This window comes from Panthera onca, chromosome B2, assembly GCF_046562875.1.
Source record: "Panthera onca isolate mPanOnc1 chromosome B2, mPanOnc1 haplotype 2, whole genome shotgun sequence".
Classification (NCBI taxonomy): Eukaryota; Metazoa; Chordata; class Mammalia; order Carnivora; family Felidae; genus Panthera; species Panthera onca.
Genome location: NC_138343.1, coordinates 38555110 through 38569355, shown reverse-complemented (window position 1 = coordinate 38569355; position 14246 = coordinate 38555110). Strand labels below are relative to the sequence as shown.

Below are 14246 nucleotides of genomic sequence, written 5' to 3'. Positions count from 1 at the left end.
TGGCTGCTCATGGAAACCCAGAGCGGAACTGTGTGGAATTAGGCGTGTTGGCAAAGGCTTGATGAGGGTGATTGTAATGAAGAAGATGAAGAGGGGGAAAAAATCCTCTACAACAGATATTGGCAAACATTTTCTGTAAAGGGCAAGACAATACATATTCTAGGCTTTGCTGGCCACATTATATCTGCTGCAACTACTCACCTTTGCCATTGTAGTGTGTGCCCACACGCACACACACACACACACGCACACACACACACATAAGACATAGCCATAGATAATATGTAAATGAATTGAACATGACCATGTTCTAATAAAACTTTATTTCCATAAACAGGTGGCAGGCTGGATTCGGCCCTTGGCTATAGTTAGCCAACACCTGCTCCAACAACACTGTCCAATATGGTAGCCAATAGCCACATATGGCTAGTGAGCACTTAAAATGTGCTCTAAGTATTAAATACACACCCAATTTTAAAGACTTAGTGCAAATAAAAGAATGTTAAATATCTTGTTAATAATTGTATGTATTGATTACATGCGAAATAATATTTTGAATATAGTGGTTTAAATAAAATATATTATCAAAATTTATTTCATCTTTTTCTTTTTTACTCTGTATATGTCTGCTAGAACATTTAAATTACATTTATGGCTAGTAAATTACATTTCTATTGGACAGTGCTGAGCAGAAACAACACTCTCCAGATGGAATACGGATTAAGTCTTTGGCCCTTGAAGGGTCTTAGGTGGGAGATTTACCCTGAAATAGACACAATAATGAAATTCACATCTTCACAATAAAGTAATATCTAATTGGAGTAGGTTTTTAAATTTACCATACAGCCTTTCAAATCAGCTGGCTGTTTTTTCTGTGTCTGGGCTTCTCAAACTGGGAGCTACGGAGCCCTACTTCCTCAAGATATTAATGATCGTTGCTCCCCAAAAAGAGTATCTTTAGCTAAAAAAGGCAAAGCAATGTAGAATTAAACATTAATCTATTTTCTTTACTGCAGCAGAATTTCTCAACCTTTCTGCACTTGCTAACGCATATCGAGCTTTTGCGAGAGCAAGAGAGAGCAGGCAATGTGTCCCCAACTCGGTGGCCTTAGAACGCCTTTCTTGCAGAACCCTAGCCTGCACTGCTAGAAGGCAGTTTGAGAGTGCTGGTCTGCGTGAGGCTACACAACCCGTGTGCAGGGATTTTCAAAAGTCCAACTCCATTGATGTTTTCAGCACTACATAAATGGAGCCACAGCTAGTACAACATGGAATAGTGAGAAAACTCTAAGATTTGGAAGCACAAAGACCTGAGTCAAAGGCCATTTCTTCCTTCCCTAGATATCCATTCATGCAAAAGCACAGACTATGTGCCAGGCAGTACTTTCGGCCTTTGAGTATGTAGTGGTGAATAAAAACAAGCCCCTACGTCTTGGGGCTCTGTTGCCAGTGCAGAAGACAAGCATTAAACAAGACAAGTAGGTAAAATAAACAGACAGGAGGTTAGATCGTGATCAGTTTTAAGGAGAAAATACAAAGTAAGGAAAAGGGATGTGCACGTCAGGGTGGGGCGTCGGGAGGGAAGGTGACTTTTGAGTGAACACCTGAAGGAGGCTATTCAGCGGTGGACAAGTTCTCATCTATATACACAGATAAGCCCTTCCTTATGACAGATGTTCCCAAAGCCCAAATGAGATGATGTACCTGAAGTTCTGGGCAGAGGACCCAGCACAGAAGAAGTTCATGCCTTTGCTTCCTGTCTCACCCTTCTTCTGCATTTCCCAAAGATTCATCCACTGTATGGACTCTCCATGGTGAAACTTACCTATAACCAGTTCCCCAAAAACCCCAATAACCAGTTCTCCAGGGGTCAGCTCTCTCCCTGTCCATGTCCTTGTTCCTAAGGAATGCTAAGTCTAAACCAATTAAGAAAGGAAAACTGCGGGGCGCCTGGGTGGCTCAGTCAGTTAAGCTTCCGACTTCAGCTCAGGTCGTGATCTCACACTCCGTGAGTTCGAGCCCCATGTCGGGCTCTGCTGTCAGTCCAGAGCCTGGAGCCTGGTTCAGATTCTGTGTCTCCCTCTCTCTCTGCCGCTCCCCATTCACACTCTCTCTCTATCAAAAAAATGAATAAACAACAACAAAAAAAGAAAGTAAAACTGCTTCAAGATACATCCATAACACACTTTTCAAATCTGATGATTATTATTTGAACCACTGGTATGGATTTGTCCCTCCATTCATTCCACACATTTATAGCGCGCCTACTGTGTTCCAGACACTGTGCTAGATGTGTGGGATAGAGCAATTCACAAAACAGATCAAAGTAATCTATCCCTGTGGAGCTGACATTCTCGTGGGGGAGATAAGAAATATTCCATAAATATAATTAGTAAGTAAATTAAATAGTCTGTTAGAAGGTGATGATAACTAAGGGCGTGGGGGGAGTGGAACTGTATGAAAGGGATTGGTTGGAAGAAGAGGTTAGACCTCGCACGAGCACAGGCCATTCTCTGCTGCCCCCCTAAGGCAGGGGTTTGGGTGACCAGTGAAGCTCTGGTGGGTCATTAGGAAGTGGCCTCTTGACCCTGACCTTGTGTCCCTCCCTTCTAGGCACCACGGCCTGAGTGACCAGACCATGGAGACCCTGCTTGGTGGCCTGCTGGCGTTTGGCATGGCGTTTGCCGTGGTCGACGCCTGCCCCAAGTACTGTGTCTGCCAGAACCTGTCTGAGTCACTGGGGACCCTCTGCCCTTCCAAGGGGTTGCTCTTCGTGCCCCCTGACATTGACCGGCGGACGGTGGAGCTGCGTTTGGGTGGCAACTTCATCATCCACATCGGCCGCCAGGACTTCGCCAACATGACGGGGCTGGTGGACCTGACCCTGTCCAGGAACACCATCAGCCACATCCAGCCCTTCTCCTTCCTGGACCTCGAGAGCCTCCGCTCCCTGCACCTGGACAGCAACCGGCTGCCCAGCCTTGGGGAGGACACCCTGCGGGGCCTGGTCAACCTGCAGCACCTCATCGTCAACAACAACCAGCTGGGCGGCATCGCCGACGAGGCCTTCGAGGACTTCCTGCTGACACTGGAGGACCTGGACCTCTCCTACAACAACCTGCACGGCCTGCCCTGGGGCTCTGTGCGGCGCATGGTCAACCTGCACCAGCTGAGCCTGGACCACAACCTGCTGGACCACATTGCCGAGGGCACATTCGCCGACCTGCAGAAACTGGCTCGCCTCGACCTCACCTCCAACCGGCTGCAAAAGTTGCCCCCGGACCCCATCTTCGCCCGCTCCCAAGCCTCCGCCCTGACTGCCACGCCTTTTGCTCCACCCTTGTCCTTTAGTTTTGGGGGGAACCCGCTGCACTGCAACTGTGAGCTGCTCTGGCTGCGGAGGCTCCAGCGGGACGACGACCTGGAGACCTGCGGCTCCCCCGGCGGCCTCAAGGGCCGCTACTTCTGGCACGTGCGAGAGGAGGAGTTTGTGTGCGAGCCGCCTCTCATCACCCAGCACACACACAGGCTGCTGGTTCTGGAGGGCCAGGCGGCCACGCTCAAGTGCAAGGCCATCGGGGACCCCGGCCCCCTCATCCACTGGGTGGCCCCTGACGACCGCCTGGTGGGGAACTCCTCAAGGACCGCCGTGTACGACAACGGCACCCTGGACATCCTCATCACCACGTCCCAGGACAGCGGCGCCTTCACCTGCATCGCCGCCAACGCCGCCGGGGAGGCCACGGCCATGGTGGAGGTGTCCATCGTCCAGCTGCCACATGTCAGCAACAGCACCAGCCGCACGGCGCCCCCCAAGTCCCGCCTCTCGGACATCACTGGCTCCAGCAAGACCAGTCGGGGAGGGGGAGGCAGTGGGGGCGGGGAGCCGCCCAAAAGCCCCCCGGAGCGGGCTGTGCTCGTGTCTGATGTGACTACCACCTCGGCCCTGGTCAAGTGGTCGGTCAGCAAGTCGGCGCCCCGCGTGAAGATGTACCAGCTGCAGTATAACTGCTCCGACGATGAGGTACTGATTTACAGGTGAGCCGGGGGCTGTGGCAAAGGCAGGGAGGTGTCTGGCAGGAGAGGGAGGAGGAGGTGACGGGGAGGGTATTGAACTATTCCCACCTACACCCCTTCTCCCCAGAGGTGCCTGTGGGGTTCTTGGGGCAAACTGTGTCCTCTGTGCAGGTAAGAGGACATAGAAAGAACTTCGACTACCTGCCCCGGGGGCAGCCCCAAGAGATACATGTCAGAAGGACCAGGCCTCCGAGGGCGTGGCTGTGATAGGTGGGCATGTGGCTCTGAGCCTCCGGACTTTCTGGGTTTTGAGCCCCAGGTGGGGGACACACAAGAACAATGAGGGGAGCTCTTGGCCAAGGGATCTAACTCCTCCAAGGAGGAATGAATCTGGCCTTCATCTGGACTCGCATGTAGTCATGCTTAAGGCTTTGAGGCCAGAAAGAGTAGAATTTGGATCATGACCCCACCACTTGCTACCCATTTAATTCTCCTGGGCTGCCTCAGTTTTCCCTACCTGTAAAATGGGGAGAAGCCATACCTGACTTAGGCTGGACATTTGAATGCAGGTAATCGAATCCAATTCAAACCGGTTGAAAAAAGAAAAAGGGGAAATGGAGACATAGTGTGTTAGCCCAGGTACTGTAAAAGTCAGGAAGCTGCTTCGGGCTCAGCTAGATCAAAGGACCCACCAAAGTCCTGTATTCTCAGAGTTTCTTACATTCCCTAAGTTCCATTTTCTTCTGGTTTGGCTCACCCCCATGCAGTCTCTTTCCTCTGAGCTTCCCTCTGTCCCTTTCCCAGCTGGTCCCACAGAAGCCCTGGATGAGCTCTGATTGGCAAGAGAAGGTCACGGTAGCCCCCTGGATATTAGAGGTGGGGCCATCTTGCCCACCTGTGCTGACATCTCTGGGCATGATCTCCTTTAACTGGAAATGGAGACAATGAAGTTGACCTTGTAACTTTACGGTGAGGATCAAGGGGTCATTTCCTGGGCCTGGTAGAAAGGGAGGTTAAGACTAAAAAGCTGCACTTGAATTGCCCCTCAGTCATTCAGAAGGAGGGAGAGAGGAGCTCACAGAGGGACAGATCCAGGCCAGAGGGTCCAGGCTCTGACCTCGGATGAGTCCCCATCTCAGCCAGCCTTGGTTTGCGTTAACCGAGAAGCATATGGCCTAGTATCTTACTGCTCAAGGAATGCCTGGTTTCTCCTGAAACCCTGTGTATTTTATTGCGTGCCTTTAAAATGATTATTCTGAGAAGGGATCCCATGGGCTTCGTAGACACCCGAGGGTCCATGGTGCAGGAGAGGTCAAGAGCATTGAGATTTCTTCTGGCCTCTGTCTCAGTTGCTGTGTCTCTGGATCAGGATGTCTGAGAGAGAAGAGCTCACAAGGAAGGCATTCATTCACCAAATAGAGTCCTGGAGACTGAAGGGGGGCGCGTCATGGAAACTGATAGAAACCAGGGTACTTCCCTGACTGGCCTATGCTTGGCTTGTCTGGACAGCAGCTCCTCCCCTCAGGATGTGCAGAAGGCAGCATTAGACCCTATTAAATATATACATGTGAGCACATATAAAGAGATCTACAGATAGATCATTAAGCCTAATAATACACATATGTAATTTTCTAATGATAAAAGTAATAGTCTGTAGTAAATTTGAAAAATACAATGACAAAGAGAAATGAGAATTACCTGTAATCCCACCACCTAAAGTTACCCCGTTTTCTTTCTCTACATTTTATCTCAATTCGAAATGATATTTATGGCCAGTCTAGTTTGTACTTCTTAATTCTTTGCACCCAACATTATACTTGCTTAGTTCCCATAGTAGTAAAAATATTTTCCATTTGCCTCTACCACAATTTCTTTAACTAATCTTCTATTGTTGAACATTTGGGTTTCTCATTTTCAGCATGAAAAGCAGTGCAGCGATGGCTCTTTGTACACAAATAGATTTGTGCAGGTTCAGTGCTGTGCTTGGCATATTTTTCTAGGGGTTGGATGACTGGTTTCATGAGTAAATTATAATCTTTACACAGTCTGTGTAAATATTTATCGACCCCTCCCTATGGAAGGGGACAGTGCCCATTTCGACCACACCTTCACCAATGATTGAATATATAATTACTTTCATCTTTGCCATTTTATAAGTAAGAAATGGAACTTGTTTTAATTTGCATCTCTTTGATAACTTGTGAGGTTGACCTTTGGAAAATAAGTATATTTCTTCACTTGTGAATTTATTATATGGTCTGACTTTGGTGAGAAGTGTCAAGGTGAAAGGCGACCAGCTCTGAGGCTTGCACCGGCATAGGGTTGCACAGGCAGCACGCCCCTATCATACCCCTCCCCGGGGGGGCCAGAAAGCCAGGCAGGGACACAGGAAGGGTTGGGGCTCTGCTTCTGAAGTCACTCAAGATGGGAGTTCAACCTGCTTGCATTTGATGATTGAGAACCTGGAGACACTAGGTTCTTAAAAATAAATAAAATGAATCTATCAGAAACCTTGGAAGGGCACCTGGGTGGTCCAGTGGGTTGAGCGTCCGACTTTGGCTCAGGTCATGATCTCTCAGTTTGTGAGTTTGAGCCCTGCATCAGGCTCTCTGCTGTCAGTGCAAAGCCCACTTTATATCTACTGTCTCCTTCTTTTTGTCCCTCCCTGCCTTTTCTCTCTCTCTCTCTAAAAAATAAGTAAACATTAAAAAAAAAAAGAAAAGAAAATGGAATAAAAACAACAACAACAAAAACTGCTGACTTCCTCTGAGCTCAGTCATGGGGACCAGGGGAGACAGAGCTCAGAAAGATTTCCAGATAGTGCGTGCACATAGTAGGTGTTCAGGGCACACGCGTCACTATCATTATTGGTAAAAGTAATAGTAATGGTGAGAGGAAGACCATTATCTTGTCTGTGGCGCTTGGGGGAGGAAAGGAAAGGGAGAGCTGAATACATACTTCGGTCTTTAACAAGACAGATTTCTAAAATTGGAAACAAAAAGTTCAGAGTGAGTCTGTAGTCAGTTGATAGGAGCGGCCCTCGCTGGTCACCTTGGCTGTCTCCTCACTCTGTGTCTGACACGTGGCTTTCCAGGCCGTGTCACATTCAGGGCTCCCAGGCATACTGCGAGACGTGGAAAGGGCCGAGAGAATTAGGAAACTCTCCCAGGCTCGGGCAGCCAGAAAGAAGCAAGACTGATTTGAACTGAGGCCGCTCCTGGAGTCACTGCTAGACTCAGCCCTGTGTTCATGCCGCCCAGCATCCTAACAGCAACTCTGAGAAAGAAGGAGACTCCAGGAAGGAAACTGAAGTTTTAGAAAATGAACTGTCCCCATAAGAAAGAAAAGACACCAGTGGCTGCACGGTGGCTTCTGATGTGCACCAGAAAGTGTACAAGAGAAGGGAAGAAAGGCCTGTATCCAAAGATGAGGAGGAGAAGGTGCTGTGTGGAGAGAGCTAAAGACAGTCGAACGGGGGCTTTTTAACCCCTGTTCTAGCAAGAAGGAAAAATGACAGCAGTCTACAGGTTGGGAAGAAGGTTACAGGGAGACTAGACCAGAAGCTGCGGGCCAGCCTGGCCTTTTCGGATTTGCCCCCACTCTCCCCAGCAAGGAGACCAGCAGCACAAATAGCACAAATCTGCGCTACGAGCTTAGTTGTGCCGCGCGCCGTGTTCTAAGGGCTTTATGCACACCGATTCATTTAGTCTTTACTATCCCCGGGAGGTGAGGGCTACGATTATGCCACTTTGCATATAAGAAACTTGCCCAAGGTGTTACACAGGGGTAAGTAGCAGAGACAGAATTGGGATCCCAGTCACCTGGGTAGGAAAAGCCCTATACATTGCAGAAGGAAACAAAGAACGTGAGTGCTGGTCCCCAGGCCCTGAGGGTCATGTTCAAGACTAAAGGAACACTAGATGAGGTTCTCGAGCTGTGGGAGTGGTCCCGAGGCAGCATGGACAGAAAGAGAAGTGCCTCAGATGGGGAAAGGGCGGATATTCCGCTTTTCCAAGAATAGACCGCGTAAATCATAGGATGCTAGGCTGGGCATGGAGTCCCTGCCAAGTTCTAGAAAGGATTTCACAACAGATGGCGGCAAGCCCTGAGAAGAGAATGCTGATTGCCAGGCCCCAGCATGGATTCACATGGGGAAAATCCTGCCTAATTACTGATCTGTCTTCAGGAGACACTGTGGACCCGCAGCTCTCAGACCCACGTGCCTCCAAGCCATTTACGAGGCTACACCCCTCGGTTGACACCCTCCTTGTACAGCGATTCTCCGCTAGACCCTACCCCCATGTGGCCCCACAGGGAAGAAGAGTCGAATCTCTGGGGTGCTGAGTGCCCTTGGAAAGCATCCCAGGAGTTTCCATTGGCTATGACTCACAACCGTAAACAGAGCTCCTCACAATTTTATAGGACACTTGACAAAATCTCACACTGTGTTTGGGACAAAATGGAGACACGCGTGCATGGTGAAATGGGCTTGAAACTGTTCAAGTAACCAGACTGATAAATTAATGTGAACATGCAACAAAGCCTCTACCGTGTGCCTCAATTTCTGCCCCCATTTCTGTTCCTCTTGATACATTTCCCTCTTGTCATGGATAACGATGCGGAAAATGTGTCTTCCCTTTGGTTCAAGGATTCCATTGAACAAGCACAAGGTGAAGAAAATCTGGCTCAACTGGAATTCTGTGCAGCATGGGCTCTGGAGTTTTAGTTGATCTCAAGGACATTATAGCCCCAAAGTGATGGAGCCACTAAGACTCCTATGGTTTTGATTGTGTTAACAGAAATAGAAGGCTCAGCTAGGGAGAGATTACAATTCTAACCACGGAATCATTTGAGCTGGTCAGAGCAGCGATGTAGAGTGTTTAGCACAGGGTGGCGCAGTCTTAAGAATCATTTTACCAATTGCAATGTGTCCAGAGATCAGTTGATGAGAGTGGGATTCTAGAAGCTCGTGTGAGATGGACGAAAGTTACCTTGGAGAGGAGAGGACTTAGAAAAGAAGTCGTAACTCCCTGAGCTTATTCCAAGAATTCAGGAGTAAAAGATTGGAAAACACACGCACAAACGCACACGCATGCATATGCACTTACAAAAGTAAGCATCAGCCCATTACAAGAAAAAAGCCCGACGGCAGCAGCTTGATGTACTTTCTCACTGCTGTCCATCTGGCTGCGAAATTTAGTGTTGTATCCTTCTTCCTCTCCAGCATGTGTTTTCACGTGTACTCATCTCTGTACCCCAGCTCCTAGTAAGTCCTGGCCCACCCACAGCTACTGAATCAACCTTCAGTGAACTGAACAGAATGGAAATGAGCATTAGAGCCGCCCAACAGCAGAATAAGTAAGAGCTGTCACAAAACAACAAGCCGCCCATGCCAGAAAGGTTCAAGCAGAACCTTGCTGACTTCATGCTGGGGACACTGGGTGGGCAGCCTGACGTTAGGTGAATATGGAAACATTTGACTTAAATGACCCCAGCTCTGGTAGTCTACGACTCTTTTTTTTTTTTTTCAACGTTTATTTTATTTTTGGGACAGAGAGAGACAGAGCATGAACGGGGGAGGGACAGAGAGAGAGGGAGACACAGAATCGGAAACAGGCTCCAGGCTCCGAGCCATCAGCCCAGAGCCCGACGCGGGGCTCGAACTCACGGACCGTGAGATCGTGACCTGGCTGAAGTCGGACGCTTAACCGACTGCGCCACCCAGGCGCCCCACGACTCTTTTTAAGATCTTTTTAATCCCATGATTGAGGCAGTATGGTTATCACTTTTGCTAAATACACCTGCTTTTACCAGTTGGGGCCACTATGGCATCTTACCTCCCAGGGTTCGGGTGTCCTATCTCATAGGGGTTTGAGCCCCAGGGCCTGAAGTCACAGACAGGCTTTTTGGCAGAGACTCAAATTGTCCAACAAGAACTGGACACAAGTCATTGATGGGTCGCCACTGACCCACACCAAGGGCCCATAGAAGCCCTGGGATGCTGTGAGCAGTGTCTGAAAACATCAGGTTCTATTCTGCATATCAGGAAGGGGGAGCAGCCATGGGTAACTCAAACCCAAAACATGGGTAACTCAGGATTTCAATTTGACTATGAAATAGGGTCTTGCTCTTTTATCAGATAATTAGCTCCCTAGTTATCTAATGCTTCCCACTGACCTCCCAAGGCATTTGTCTTCCCTGCGTACACACGGCTGAGCCCCACAGCGCCCTGGCATGTTCCCCGTGTGACTGGGGAGGGCCGACTCTCCCATCTTTATGCCCCAGGGCCTGCCCTTTCAGGAAGTATCCAACATTAATGAGGGCATTGTCAGAGCCAGGAGGGGTCACAAGGGCAAGAGGCAGGGTGGCAGGAGAGGAGTCAGAAAGAGGGGAGCCTCCCTTCCCATTGGAGAAGCCAGCAGCCCATCCAGCTTAGCCTCATCCCTGATGTGACATGGAAAGTTAAGTGCCCTGCGTGTCATTATCAGCCCAAGTGACATTCACAAACACTTGTCTCCAAGAGTCATCGAGAACATCTGTCACCAGGCGTGATGTTGCAACTGTCCCCAGGAGGGCCAGGGGAACAGCAAGCATGCTTCTAAAACACAGTGTGGAATTAGCCAGCCTTGCCTCCCTGCTGTTTATTATGCCATGGTCATCAACATGTAGGGCAAGTGGGGGATGATGAGAAGAGAGACCCCAAAGGTGGGGCAAGACAGCAGCCATTTCATGCCCCACCCCCGTTCCATCTGCAGGCCCCCCTTCCCATGCCGTCTTCTTCCATGAATGTCAGACGTGACACCACCACCCCTATCCTGGGGAGAATGTACCACCCTACTAAGTTTTGCAGTGCTGGGGCTGGGGGCATCTTCTACTGTTGTTCTGCCTTCCATCGAGGCAAAGGATAAGAGGGCCAATTCCATCAGGTCCCACCCCATCAGGATCTTATCAATCAACACTTGAATGGAGGTCCGTTCCCTCCCCATGATAATACAGCCATGTCCACCATGGGATGGAGGGAAATTTACTAATGAAGCCGAGACCTTGTGGATGGGGGAGAAACTGGTAGGAGAAACATGTGTTCCCTACACAGAGGGGGAGCCCAGGTCTATAAAACCCTCCCCCTGGATGAAGAGAGGTTCTTTGACTCAGCTGATTCCCCAGACACCCAGCTTCTACTGAAAGTTTTGACTGAGCTCCCACAGGTGAAAGAAGAAAAAGATGTAAAGGAAGAAACAGGGGTGCATGGGTCGGGGGAAGTTCCCTACAGCTTGCTGGTCAGGACCACAATCAAAACCAGCCTGCCTTGGATTTTATAGTTTTCTAAGTTTCGTTCATGCTGTTAAGTTACTGAAAGCTGACATCCACAAGGGAGGGATGGACAGGACAGATGCTCATTTTATAGGTGGCGAAACTGATTGTCAAACGAATTGAGTAGATTTCCCAAAGTTGCAAAAAATCAGACTAGAAGTGTGGTCTCCTTTCTAGTCCCAGGTACCATGGGACTAGTTACCATGCTGTGGGGCACATCTCACTAAGAGCACATGAGTTTTTGTTAAGACTTGGGCTGAGGAGTGGCACCTGTAACTTCTCTTTCTGGGAAGGATGGATAACTCAATGGGAGTCTGCTGGGATTGTCTCTTTCAGCTTTAGTTGTTCCACCGTTCTTTTTTTTTTTAATGTTTATTTTTTATTTTTGAGAGAGAGACAGAGACAGAGCATGAGCAGAGGAGAGACAGAGAGTGAGGGAGACACAGAATTCGAAACAGGCTCCAGGCTCTGAGCTGTCAGCACAGAGCCTGACGTGGGGCTCACTCATGAACCGTGAGATCATGACTTGAGCCAAAGTCGAACATTTAAATGACTGAGCCACCCAGGCACACCCATTTCCCCCCACATTTCTAAGACCTAGTAGGGTTGAGGGAAAATGACAGGAGTGCCAGTAAGAACCTTGGGTCCCATTCAGAAATAGCCACCTGGGACCAGCTAACAGAAAATAAGGCAAGATGAGATAAGGGCAGGTGAGCCATTGTGGAGTAACTTAGTTGCTAGAGGCATCCCAGAGAAAAACAAGTCTGGAGTCAGAAGTCTGGAGTGGCAATTAGGATGAAAAACTAAACTTAATACGACTTAAACCCACTAGGGTTTATATGTCTCTCATGTAAAAGAAGTCCAGTGGAAGAGAGTTTAGGTCTGGTCTTATGGGCAGCATGGCCACCAGCAGCCCAGCTCCTTCTAGCTTTCTGCTCTGCCATCCTCAGCACATGGTTTGTGTCCTTAAGGATCACCTCGTGGTGCAAAAATGGCTGCTGAAGCTCTAGCTGTCACATCTCCCTTTTTAAAAATTTTATTTTATTTTTATTTTAGAGAGAGATAGAGCATGCGTGAAGGGGAGAGGGGCAGAGGGAGAGAGAGAGAGAGAGAGAGAGAGAATCCCAAGCAGGCTCCATGATCTGTGTGGACCCCGACCTGGGGCTTGATCCCACAACCCTGAGATTGTGACCTGAGCTGAAATCAAGAGTCAGACACTCAACTGACTGAACCACCACCTAGACGCCTCCACATCTCCTGTCTACACACGGCAGGAAAGATGAAAACCAGAGAGCAAGAGGGCAAAGGGGAGGAAATTCACAGAAGCCCCAGCCAATAACTTGACCACACCTATCTGCAAAGAAGGCTGGGAAGCGTAGTGTTTTAAAGCTAGGCACAATGTACTCCCATTACTATAGAGAAGATAGGGAGGCAGCTAGAATTTCCAGAAATTCAGTTTGCACCCCAACTCCACCATTTACTAGTCCTGGAACCAGGAGCAAATTGTTTCATTGCCCTCTGTCTCTATTTTCTCACCTGTACTTGGGAACAGAGATTCCCCTCTGCATATTTCCTGGGATTGTGGTGCAGACTGAATGAGATCGTGTATTTGAAAACACATCTTTCATTTTCTACTGTGCAGTGCTGGACACATATAAGTATGTATTGTTATTAGAAACCTTCCCACTTTCCCTTCTTGCCCCTCTTCTTGGCCCTTTTCTCCAGGCTGTCTTTTGTGGCTTCAGTCTTCAAAACCTTATTCTAAGAGAGCTGTAAAATTGAAAAATTATCTAATAGGGTTTTAAGAGATAAAGGTATAAGATGTAAACCCTCTCACAAATTTTTGCAGTTCAATTGGGAATTCTGAAAGACCCAAAGGAATGAATCTCTAATGGTGGAATTTCAAAACCCATAGCAGACTTGTGCATAGGGAAGACATTTTTCAGGGGTGCCTTCCAAGAGTATTTCAAATCATAGCACTACCTTCTCATCCTTTCTTTCTTGTGCTGCACAAAGAAGATGACACCACCGAGATTCAAAAAGCTTCAGGGCATCTGCTCAGAGGTGACTACTTTTTCTACTTGTCATTCCCTCTTCATTCTCAAAAAGCTTTGGCTGGAGACATCTCCGAAGATAGAAATAATTAGCAGGAGTAAAGGGATTATCCAGTGTGCCTTGCTTCTGAAATATGGTTTTCCCCCCACTGGTAAGGAAGAACCAGAGAACCAGATCCTTGTTAATTTTATATACCTTTGGTTACTCAGTGGGTGGAAGAGGGGATATCATTTATTTCACGCCAGCAAAAAACCAAAGAAGGTTCACAGAGGGAGGGGCTATGTCCGGAGGAGTGTCTGGTGCTGGGGGTCAGTGCTGGTGGTGATGGTCATCAGAATGCCTCCAAACCCTCATCTGACAAGACTCTGCCCAGGTGGGTTCACAGAAGCCAGCTTCTTTTAGAAAGCACCAGGGGTGGGGAAGGGGTGAAACCCAGGTGTCCTGACCCCAAGCCCCAGGTTCCCACCTCCCCAGTGTTCCTTGACCTTGGCTGCACGCTGGAATCTTTTGGGGAGTTGTAATCTCTCTCCAAAAGATTCTGAGTCAGCTTGGGGTGGCGCCCAAGCATCCGTGTTTTCAAAGCTCCCCTGGTGACTCTGACGCGCATTCAGCATCATGCCACATGCCAGGGAAATCAGGTGTGTGGGCAGCACCGGTGGGCAGAGCCACTGTGCATCCCACGGCTGGGGGTTGGTCTCTGAACTTCCGGTGAGGGGAGAAGCCAGAAGACCTGGTCATCTCACTTCTCGGAGACTTTGCTTCATCCTTAACATCGAAATAAAAATCCCTGAGAATGGGGTTATCTCCCAAGAGGTAAAGTGTGAGAAACACAATGGAAACTCAAGCACCTTGCACGCTTTAGT

At 48.6% G+C, this 14246-nt stretch overlaps 1 protein-coding gene across 1 annotated transcript in view; it reads left to right on the top strand.

The window, feature by feature from the left end:
- The window catches only part of LRFN2 (leucine rich repeat and fibronectin type III domain containing 2), a 183442-nt gene that overhangs the window by 137828 nt on the left and 31368 nt on the right, over positions 1-14246 (top strand). Inside the window, exon 2 of the mRNA XM_060615422.3 lies at positions 2614-4038. Within this exon, the coding sequence (XP_060471405.1) occupies positions 2639-4038 (1400 nt within the window). The 5' untranslated portion in view covers positions 2614-2638. The remainder of the gene's footprint in view (positions 1-2613; positions 4039-14246) is intronic.